This window comes from Aspergillus novofumigatus (genome assembly GCF_002847465.1).
Source record: "Aspergillus novofumigatus IBT 16806 chromosome Unknown P174scaffold_4, whole genome shotgun sequence".
NCBI lineage: Eukaryota > Fungi > Ascomycota > Eurotiomycetes > Eurotiales > Aspergillaceae > Aspergillus > Aspergillus novofumigatus.
Genome location: NW_020194277.1, coordinates 596,451 through 607,192, shown reverse-complemented (window position 1 = coordinate 607,192; position 10,742 = coordinate 596,451). Strand labels below are relative to the sequence as shown.

The window sequence follows — 10,742 nt, the reverse complement described above, 5'->3', positions numbered from 1 at the left end:
CCGTGCGAATCTCTTAGCAATGAGTACGGAAACAGTGAAGGGATCCGAGCGAGGGCTCGAAAGTAACGTCCCTAAGATTATTCTGGCATTAAAGTTATCTCTGGATATTTACATCCCTTAGAGAAGCCTTCATGACAGAATGCCATCCCTGATGTTGCTTGATGGTATATGGTGAGGGATGAAAGGAAGTCACGTTGCCAGAATCGTGAAAGTGCACCATCATCACGTGACCATCAAAGCGGCGGCCTTTTCCATTCCCTGAAGTTCCCGAGCGTCAAATCTCAGTCTTCGGTCCTTGCAATTGCGCGACAATCCTGTGTTTCCGGCTACTGACCTCCCGCCATTGGACTACTTTGTCCCTCGCCGGTGACCCTCAAAAGTTGTCTCTCTTTTCTTACCCTCTTTCCCTTCCAGTCGCCATCACAATGCCCGTCACGGCTTCCCGTGCCGTGCTGCGGCAATCGCAGTTCCTGACCCGCAGAACCGCGGTCAGATATGCCTCCAACAGTTCTGAGGCCGCCTCAAAGGCCAGTCAGACTGCCTCCTCTGCTGTCTCAAAGGCCTCTGAGGGTCTCTCCCGTGTCACCTCGACGGCTGGTCCTGCGATCTCAAACGCTGCTCAGGGTCTCGGTAGCGCTCTGAGGAAGGTCGGTGGAAGAACCGGGAAGGTCATTGCCTTTGTCGACTGTAAGCAGATTTGTTTCCTTTCCTGCCCTGTTTCGTCCCTCTTGGTTGACGATGGAGTGATTGGCGTGAGTGCTTGACCACTGATTCGGTCATCATTCCGGTCCATCGCTCGGAGAACATTGTCCCTTGATACTGCTCGACAAGTTTCCGCGTTCGGTGCTAACCATTGTGCTCCTGGAATAGCTTTGATACCCCCTACTATCTATTACTCGAAGGTTGGCCTCGAACTCGCCAAGCTGGTATTCCGTGGCCAGAACATGACTCCTCCGTAAGCACATTCAGCACCGTGCAAGACACTACGCGCACACGCAGTCCACTGACTTCTGTATTAGCAACCTGGCTACCTTCCAGGCATACTTCCAGCCTTTGGTTAACGCTGCTCGCAACCCCGCCAACCTCAAGAATTTCTCTCCCCAGAACATCATTTCCCGGGTTCGCAATGCCAACAAGAAGGAGCTTGCTTTCGCGGGCGTTACCGCCGCCGAGGTTATTGGTTTCTTCACCGTCGGCGAGATGATCGGTAGAATGAACATTGTCGGCTACAGGGGCCACGCCGATCACGGCGACCACCACTAGAGCAATTTCAATAAATCATACCTGTCCTGTTTTCTTCCCCTTTGTCTTTGTTCTTTCCTATGCACTGTACTATTGTATGATAGACGATGGAATTCAAGCTGTTGTCTGAGGTAAAACGTCTGAAGTCGGTTGTGCCATGGCATGTCCCATGTGTCGGGCAGTTGGCCATGAAGAGGTCGGTTGTGACAACTGGCTGATGTCTGGGGTGACTTTGCTTAAGAATATTTATTTTGATCTGAAAATATAGACGGACTCTCTATCATAGAATACTCCTTGATTCATTCCATGTAACCCGTCGTCGCAGCCTGGTTTCCCAACCCATATACCTGACTTCTAGAGAATACGGACTGCTTGAACGGTAAAGAGCAAATGCAACAAATCTACTCCAGAGACTACTCGCTCTATAAATCTACACGTTCTTTGAAACACTATATCAAACAGGAATCCATATATTTCAGTTGTCGACCTCTACGGCGATCTTGGTGGATGCTCAAAAAAATCCAGGAGACGGAGCGCTTCCTTGCATCTGATTGGTCGGTGCGGGAAAGAATTTCTGCATTGGGACTTTTTTTTGTTCACGGAGAACCCAACAACCATCGCAACAAAGAACAGCTTTGATCAGACCAGGCGCGATCGCGTACATCGACCTATCTTGCATAAGCACCTATCATCTTATGCGTTAAAGATGGACGCCTTCAAGTTACTGACAAGGGCAACCAAGCTGAAGGGTGGCGCCGCCCCATCATCAGTGCAGAGCTCAACCCGTCTCCCGTCTACGGGCAAGGCGGCGAACCCGCAGCTCTTCCGTAGCTCGGAGGCTGACAAGGTTCTGGAAGAAGCGAGACATGGGAAGAAGAGGAAGAGAGTGTCTGATCCGGAGGCAGCTGAGTCGGATGATTATGCTGCGGAGTTGAACTTTTTCGGCTCGAGTAAGGCTCGGCGGTCTAGTGCTTCGATGGCGAAGGAGCAGGAGAAGGAGCAGCAAGAGCAGCAAGAGCACCGGGATGATGCGTCTGATGCGTCTGATGCGTCTGATGCTGATGATATGGATGAGGTGCAGTGTCGCACAGTGCTGAACGCACATAAAATCAAAGTCACGGATATGCGTGACTTGGAGGAAATCCAGCCTGTGCGTGTCGAAAGTGAGGAACCGAAGAAGAAAAGGAAGAAGAGGAAGCAGCAGGAGGAGTCCACGCCGACGCTCACTAAAAAGGAGCAGAAAAAGGCTCGCAGAGTTTATCCCCAGCCGCTTGTCTCGTTCAAGGAGTTGCGCACCCGGTACAAGATTTCTAGCCGGCTTGCCGAGAACATCGCCGAGCAGGGATTTACTGTGCCTACGGAAGTTCAGCTGGGTACTCTGCCACTGTTGCTGGCGGGTTTTAAACCTTTCGGGAATTCAAAAGATGCTGAGAGCATTGAACCCGACTTATTGGTTGTGGCGCCAACCGGCAGTGGAAAGACTCTGTCGTTCTTGATTCCAGTGATCAACAAGATAGTCCGCCACCATCACGAACAAGAGGAGGAGCGTGGCATCTTCTCTGTCGTCGTTGCACCCACGAAAGAGCTTGCGAGTCAGATTGTGAACGAAGGAAGGAAGCTGGTCCATGGGACTGGGGTGAAGATTACATTAATGAAAAAGGGCATGCGAGTGGTGGAACGCGAGGATGACGACGATGAGAATAGTCACAACGAAGATAGTGAAGAGCCTTCGGAATCCGAACAGGACGAACCATCCATTCCAAGGAAAAAGAAAGGGAAAGCCCCTGTTACAAAGAGCGATATCCTCGTCACTACGCCGTTACTTTTGGTCAATGCGCTCTCAGCCAACCGAACCAAACCTATGGCTACCCTACCTCTGGTTAGGAATATTGTTCTTGACGAAGCAGATGTCCTGCTTGACGAGCTCTTCCGCGATCAGACCCTCGACATCTGGCGCGCCTGCACGCACCCCGAGCTCCGGGCAAGTCTGTGGTCAGCTACCATGGGATCTAACATTGAAGATCTCGCCAAGAGCACCATCAAGGAGCGGAAACAAGCCTACGATCAGACAAAGTCATACCCTTTGCTTCGTCTTGTCGTAGGGTTAAAGGACTCTGCCATCCCTAACATCGAGCACAAGCTGGTCTATGCCGCAACAGAGCAGGGAAAGCTTCTGGGCCTACGACAACTCCTACATCCAGCAGCGGCCGCAGCGTCTGATGTCCGCCTCCGCCCACCCTTCCTGATTTTCACTCAGACCATCCCCAGAGCTATTGCCCTGCATTCTGAACTGCGGTATGACATTCCCGCCGAGGCCGGCGGATCCTCACGAATCGCCGTCCTTCACTCAGATCTCTCCGACGGCCAGCGATCTGAGATCATGAAGAACTTCCGCAAAGGTGAAATCTGGATCCTCGTGACGACAGATCTATTGGCGCGCGGTGTGGACTTCCGGGGCATCAACGGAGTCGTCAACTACGACATTCCGAACTCCGCTGCAGTCTATGTCCACCGAGTTGGGCGAACGGGCCGCGCTGGCCGCGAGGGTGGCATCGCAGTAACCTACTACACCAAAGAAGATATCCCGTACGTCAAGAGCATTGCCAACATCATTGATGTCAGTGAGAAGCTGCGCGGCAAGGACGGAGAAAAATCGATTCAGAAGTGGTTGTTGGATGCCTTGCCGGACTTGAGCAAGAAGGACAAGAAGGAGCTGAAGAAACATGGTGTCAAGGCCCGACAGTCCAACCTCAAGAGCGTCAAAGACGACAAGGAGCACCGGAAGACAAGGATCAGTACCAAGAGCGGATTTGATCGACGGATGGAGAACAAGAAGAAGGCCCTCATTGCAGCCAGTCGCAATAGAAAGTCCAAAACGCAGTCTACTGACGCTGGCAGCGACAACGAGAGTTGGGATGGCCTCGATGGCTAGGTCTTTTACTGGTATCTACATGTATTCCTGTGCAAATAAAAGTTACGATTCCCCCAGAATAGCGATTCAGATCATGAATTATCATTTTTATTACTCTGTTCAACCTGAGGAACCTGCGGGACCATCGTCCTCTTGAGCTTTATTGGCGCAAACGGATTATCCAGCTTACCCTCCTCCTCGAGAACCCACTCCAACTCATCACCGTCCCGGTCAAAGTAGACCGCCCAACTCCAATCCTCTTCCTGAACAGCCATAAAAGCACTCTTCCCTTCCAGCGTGATGGTCGTCTCCTCGTCCGCCCAATCCCAAGGCCCGACTACATGCTGCACACTCTGCGACCGATTCCCATACTTCAGCTCATGTGTCTCTTTATCCGCGTAGATCCAATTCAGCATGGGTGGGTTATCCGAGATGGTAGTCACGAGGCCCAGTCCTCTTTTCAAATGCTTCGTCTCCTCCAGCTCGGGGTAGTCGATGTAGAACGATTCGGCCGTGTGAGAGGGGTGTTTACGATTGGCGGGGAGGGGATCATCCAGATAGACCTGTCCGATTAATTCCCATAATAATCAGCTCAGTGCATTATATTATAGGTACCTTGTTGTCCCTCAAGACTATCCGCTTCCCGCGTATCTCGTCCTCTTCTTGTGTTTCGCCTGAGGTTTCAATGTCGATGTTGAAGCGCGCCATCCGTCTGGCGTCCATTTTGCGTTCGTTGGCTTTGCGCTGTTCGCTTACTCCCATTGCCACGCCGGTGACGGTGGGGATTGCGGTAATTGCCAGGAGGCCGATGACCATTTTGCTAGACTGTGATTGATGGATATATATGTTCAAGAAGGTTTGACGATTTGGAGTACGAGTGCTCGAATGTAAGATATATATACAGGTCTGAGAATATATGACCGATTTCGAGTCAGTGACTGGTTGTTGATGGGGTATCGCATGAAGATTATTTGTTTGTATGGTTAATGTAACTCTACAGTAGACATTAATATTCTAGATCGCTTCTTGCTGCATCTTGTGCCTCGTGGCTATGTCGTCATACATCAAGCGCACGTGATTCAGAACATACTTTCCACCTCCTCGCTTACATTGTCCAGTGCAACCAACAGAGAGTACTCATTTTGATCTCAGATACTGCGGATTCTGACAAAGTTATGATTCAGTAGTTGATTAAGTGGCAAATGAGTCTATGAACATTTGCAAGAACACCAACGCATGCTTATACCAAACAGGAGACTGATCCGCTAGAATGCAACAGTCTCTATTCTTCGTCTAGTTTCATCGTCAATCTATCGTCTATCGTCGTGACTTCGTTGAGACGGATCGACATGACCCGTATGAGAAGCGGTAGGCTAGAGCTTCTCGCTCCATCCCCAGACTGACCACCAGCATCGGACCTCAAGCGCACCCCCGTCCGCCCCTTCCCAGTCGTCGTACCCCACCTCCTCGCCTTCTTCCACCACCGCTAAGCCGAGTTGTTGCATACGTTGTCGAAATTCCTGCACCTGAGGTAGGTATGCTTCCCGCAGAGGCATCTCGACCACAACACGAGCGTCCAGTCCGCGGCTCAGCCAGTGGCCGACCGTTTCAACCAGCCATTTGGGATGCTTTGGCGAGTACAACGGATCCGCGGCTAGAATGAGATCGTACTGTTCTTCCCTTGTTGGGGGTGGTGACGGGGCAACAGACCAGTCCAGTACCCCTGTTGTGACCGCTGCATCCGTTCTTGTGAGCAGTTCGACATTTAGGGAGACGTTGTGGGCTAAATTTGGTACGATGTCCGGTAGGTCTGTGAGATGGATTGTCGCCGAGCTGCCGCGGAGAGCTGCGAAGGAAAGGCCCACCAGTCCGGTCCCGGCGCCGAGCTCTAGCGCTCGGAGCGTCCTGTCCGACTTGGGAGTGGTTGATGACGAGGGGACGAGCGGCGGTGTGACGTCGAGGATGTTGTGGAGGCGCCGGGAGAGGAGGTACGATGAGACCCAGGTTTTCATGCCTAGGTTGTCAGCGGTCAATGAGGGCTCGTGCAGTGTCAGTGTGAGCTCCTCGTCGGATGAGGTAGGGATTGTGAAGACTCGGGACATGGCTGGCATGGCTACGTTCAGGAGACCCCGCGTTAGAATTCGCAAACATCACTACGATTATATCGTCTCATACCGGTACGTCCAGCCCGCTCGCTCAACCTAGCGGCAGCAGTGTCCCAAATGGCCTCCCGCAGTTCATCAGTGTCTAGCCATGAAAGAGAGCTGGAGACGATGGACGTCAGATAGCGGGTTACTCCGCTTGGGTCGACTGTTCTGCTCTTCACCGCTCCTTGGCCAGCACTGGTGCTGAAACCGCGTGGTTTGACTGCGAGAAGGTCAAGAGCTCGGAGAAGATCGGTGCCGGAGGGTTTGCTATATATCTGGGGAAGGTCGAGGACTGTGATAGAGGCTTATCAGCCCGATATCGCATCTTTATCACGGGCAGGCGGACATACCATGGAGAGGCTCGTCGAGATCGGCACTGATCATGATGGCAGTGGTCTGGTAGGATTAGCAACTTAATAAGTGAGAAATAGACTACAACAAGACAGCGTCATGCATAATTTGGTCTTATAATCGGCACTTTGGCTTCTGCTGTGGCGAAGAGGTGCTGGCGATGCCACGATCCAGGCACAAAAAAAAAAGTCGAGATTACCCGAATAGGAAAGGTCGGCGTTCGTAGTCCCGCCGCGGATCCGGGCTCCGCTTCGACCCAAAATAACCCGAAGAGACAACTCCGACACGAGTTAAAAGCGAGAAAAACGATTGGACTCATAAAATGCCATATCAACGCAATGCACAAAACCGTAAGGCTGTGTCAGCAGATACTCCAGACGCCTATCGCTCATGATAACAAACAACAAGACTAAGAAATGCTATAATTTCTACCATCAGCCCAACGTCGACTTGAAACCCTGATAAGCCTGCTCAATGTCAAAGGCCAACTCCCGCGCTTGTTCCTCGCTTAGCTCCTCTGTTGCGCGCATCTGATTCAATGTAATCAGCCACTGAATGATTTTGCCGCGGTTCTCAAAGTCCCCATCCGTCACTTTGTTTACGGATTGAATGACTTCCGACAGTAGCGGGTGGAGTGCATCTTTGGACACCATGTTCAGCTTCAGAGCGTCCAGGAAGGTAATGAAGTTCTCAGTAGCCGTCAAAATGAGGCTGCCTAAAGCGCCGCCAACAGGACCTCCGGTGGTTGGACCTGCGTTGCCTGAAGGTGCTCCATGGGAGGCTTGTTCGACTGTTGCGGGAAGGCCGATGCGGAGACGCTCAGTCGCGCGAGGGCATTCCAGCTGCCAGAATAGTCAGCTACCAGTACAACAACTGTACAAAAAATGTGCGCTCACCCCCCATGTCCGCTTGAAGGTTTCCAGATCAACGAACGCCGCTGCGACGGCCTCATCGCCCAAACTGGACTTGTACTGCTTTAGTAGCCGGGTACATGTCTCGGTGTATTCCGCCTCTGTAACCACATCCTTGATATATGCCTTCTCGAGTCCATCAAGTGTGACAATGATACTGTAAATCTCGGCCAGCGATTCATGTAGATCGCGCTCCGCGGAGCTGGAGGCTAGTTTCACTTCCTGGCACGACGGTAGTTAGCCAGCAGCTCAGCACGCAGGCGGTCGGAACGGGAGTACCTCATCGAGATTGATGGTCGCCGACAGCGCCGGGTTAGGCGTGTAGCTGTAAGGTGTAGGCGCATACGAAAGAGGCCGTTGAGCATACATGATATGTTACTTTCCAGCTCACTATCCTGATCGTAATAGCTGGATGGGTGCAGGAGGGGAAAGGCGGTCACCCGATTGGGCGGCTTTGCGTGGATTCTGCCCCGACAGGAATTTTTTTTCCCTCTTGCTTTCTCTGCACGCTTGGCTTTTCAATAGTTCAACCATCTATTTCCAGACTTCGACTCCATCCTCGATAGGATTGGAGAATATACGGCAAGATGGCCGGAAGTCAGAAGAAGTCCACGAAGAAATTCGAGAAAAAGCATCTGAAAGATGTACTCGAACGGCGCAAGGCGAACGCGAAGATTAAGCAGCGCATCCATCTCAAAGAAAAGCGCAAGGCTGACAATGCTCGGGGCGTGAGAATGGAGATGCTGAGGAGGAGAGTCCCGAGGAACGTAAGAAGCAGGATGCTTTTGCGGAGATGAACGTCGACGATTTTTTCGCGGGCGGATTCGAAATTGCAGACGCCGATACAGACAAGGCCAAGAAGGCTAGGAGAAAGGATGTTACCCCCAAGATTGGCAAGCGGAAGCGGTCAGAGGAACAGAAGGAAGAAGAGGAAGAAGAAGAGGAAGCCTCATCTGCAGCCTTAAGTGAAGGCGAGGAAGATGGTGGCGTATTCGACGATGATGCGGAATCTCAGGCCAGCAGCGCACCCGATGATTTCGAGGCACACAAGGACCAGCTTCAATCGTTGAAGGAGAAGGATCCCGAATTCTACAAGTATCTGAAGGAGAACGATTCGGAGCTGCTCGACTTCGGTGAACACGGAGATCTCACTGAGGTCCTCGAGCTGAGTGAGGATGAGGAGGAAGAAGGGCCCGCAAAGAAGAAGAAGAAGAAGAAGGCGGCCAAAGATGAGGACGAGGAAGCTGCAGACAACACGCTCACAATCGCGATGGTCAAGAAGTGGCAGAAGTTGATGGAGGAACAGAACTCGATCCGCGCCATGCGGCAAGCCGTGCTCGCCTTCCGCTGCGCAGCGTACATCAACGAGGCGGAAACCCAAGAGCAAAAGTACTCCATCTCGGACCCCGATGTATACCATCAGGTTCTTGTGACGGCACTTGGTACTGTGCCGAAGGTGCTCGCACATCATCTCCCGGTGAAGGAGGCGGCCTCCGGAAAAGTCAGGGTGTCTCTGGATTCGAAGAAATTCAAGACCCTCACACCACTCATCAAGTCGCACACGTCCTCACTTCATCAGTTGCTCGTCAATCTTTCCGATGCGTCGACGCTCAAGTTGACCCTTTCGTCCATCGAGCCGATGCTCCCCTATCTGCTGCAATTCAGAAAGCTCCTGAAAGTCCTCATCAAGACCATTGTCGGTATCTGGGCTGATGTCTCGACGACGGAGGCAACGCGTATCACAGGCTTCCTGCTACTTCGCAAACTCATGGTCATTGGCGACTCTGGGCTCAAGGAGACGGTGCTCAAGGCCTCGTATGAAGGTGTGGTCAAGGGCAGCCGGAACACAACCGTCCACACGCTCTCCGGAGTCAACCTGATGAAGAACTCGGCCGCCGAGCTCTGGGGCATCGACCAGAACATCTCATACACGACGGGCTTCAGCTTCATCCGGCAGCTCGCCATGCACCTCCGCAGCAGCATCACCAACACCTCCAAGGAATCCTACAAGACCATCTACAACTGGCAGTACACGCACTCGCTGGACTTCTGGTCGCGCGTCCTCTCCCAGCACTGCGACGGCCTCGCCGAAGCCAAAGCCGGCAAGCAATCCGCCCTGCGGCCTCTCATCTACCCCGTCGTCCAAATCACCCTCGGCGCGATGCGCCTCATCCCCACCGCAACCTACTTCCCGCTCCGCTTCCAGCTCACCCGCGCCCTCCTCCGCCTCTCGCGCGCCACAGGCACCTACGTGCCCCTAGCCCCGGCCCTCCTCGAGGTCCTCAACGCAGCCGAGATGCGCAAGCCCCCGAAATCCAGCACCCTCAAGCAACTCGACTTCAGCACCGCCATCCGCGCCCCGAAATCCTACCTCCGCACGCGCATCTACCAGGACGGCGTCGGCGAACAGGTCGCCGAGCTGCTCTCCGAGTTCTTCGTCCTCTGGACCAAACACATCGCCTTCCCCGAGCTCTCCGTCCCCATCGTCGTCGCCCTGAAACGCTGGCTGAAGCAGGTCGGCTCCCGCACTTCCGGCAACAAGAACGCAAAGGTCAACCAGGCCATCTTGCTGCTTGTGCAGAAGGTCGAGGCCAACGTGCGCTGGATCGAGGAGAAGAGGCTGAATGTCACGTATACGCCGCGCAACCGCGCCGAGGTCGAATCCTTCCTGAAAGATGTGGATTGGGAGTCGACGCCTTTGGGTGCATTTGTCAAGACGCAGCGGAAACTGAGAGAGGAGAAGGCTGCTATTCTGGAGCAGGGACGGCGCGAGGAGGAGAAACGGCGCGCAGCGGAGAAGAAGGCCGACGAGGATGAGATGATGGAGGACGCGCCTAGTGATGATGGAAGTGAAGAGTCATCTGGCGAGGAGGAAGAGGAAGAGGAGGAAGAAGAGGAGGAGGAAGAGGAAGAAGAAGAAGAGGAGGAAGAGGAAGAGTTTGAGGAAGAGTAGATGCCCTCTTCTTCTAGATACCCTCCTTCTGTCTTAAGGTTCTGTTTGTTTCGTTTATTCCATCTAGTCCTGTAGATTGGGACAATTCCTGCTGTGATATCTATAAAAGTTGCAAGGTTCGGGAACATTGTACACATACACCTCAAGGGACCATAACGGTCTTTGATTACATACAAATATGCATGTGGACTATGAAGTAGAGAAATCTATGGCTAGAATGTTCTATC

The 10,742-nt window shown here is 52.8% G+C and overlaps 4 protein-coding genes across 4 annotated transcripts; 3 read left to right on the top strand and 1 right to left on the bottom strand.

Moving 5' to 3' along the window:
- Positions 1-425: 425 nt before the first annotated feature.
- On the top strand, positions 426-1,464 carry P174DRAFT_405840 (F1F0 ATP synthase subunit g; the record flags this gene model as incomplete). The annotated part of the gene is made up of 3 exons (XM_024824085.1): positions 426-687; positions 871-955; positions 1,020-1,464. 3 exons carry the CDS (start codon positions 426-428, stop codon positions 1,261-1,263), a joined length of 591 nt encoding a protein of 196 aa, XP_024682297.1. The 3' UTR covers positions 1,264-1,464.
- Positions 1,465-1,863: 399 nt separating this feature from the next.
- On the top strand, positions 1,864-4,247 carry rok1 (RNA-dependent ATPase ROK1). Its single transcript, XM_024827183.1, has one exon. The coding sequence runs from the start codon at positions 1,949-1,951 to the stop codon at positions 4,172-4,174; it is 2,226 nt and encodes a 741-aa protein (XP_024682296.1). The 5' UTR covers positions 1,864-1,948; the 3' UTR covers positions 4,175-4,247.
- On the bottom strand, positions 4,246-7,931 carry P174DRAFT_511985 (VPS28-domain-containing protein; the record flags this gene model as incomplete). Its single annotated transcript, XM_024831841.1, has 8 exons — positions 4,246-4,716; positions 4,769-4,978; positions 5,572-6,266; positions 6,329-6,592; positions 6,651-6,676; positions 7,096-7,493; positions 7,548-7,784; positions 7,842-7,931. 8 exons carry the CDS (start codon positions 7,929-7,931, stop codon positions 4,246-4,248), a joined length of 2,391 nt encoding a protein of 796 aa, XP_024682295.1.
- A 140-nt stretch (positions 7,932-8,071) lies between these two features.
- P174DRAFT_440957 (mRNA-binding ribosome synthesis protein NOC2) lies at positions 8,072-10,711 on the top strand. Its single transcript, XM_024827182.1, has 2 exons — positions 8,072-8,206; positions 8,296-10,711. The coding sequence occupies exons 1-2, from the start codon at positions 8,150-8,152 to the stop codon at positions 10,513-10,515; spliced, it is 2,277 nt and encodes a 758-aa protein (XP_024682294.1). The 5' UTR covers positions 8,072-8,149; the 3' UTR covers positions 10,516-10,711.
- The last annotated feature ends 31 nt before the right edge of the window (positions 10,712-10,742 follow it).

What these genes read in the sequence shown, in the direction of transcription:
- rok1 (XM_024827183.1), top strand. Translation starts at nt 1,949, where the DNA reads ATGGACGCCTTCAAGTTACTGACAAGGGCAACCAAGCTGAAGGGTGGC.
- P174DRAFT_440957 (XM_024827182.1), top strand. Translation starts at nt 8,150, where the DNA reads ATGGCCGGAAGTCAGAAGAAGTCCACGAAGAAATTCGAGAAAAAGCAT. An exon ending in AGAAAAAGCATCTGAAAGAT is followed by an intron (nt 8,207 to 8,295) that starts GTACTCGAACGG and finishes TCGGGGCGTGAG; the next exon opens with AATGGAGATGCTGAGGAGGA.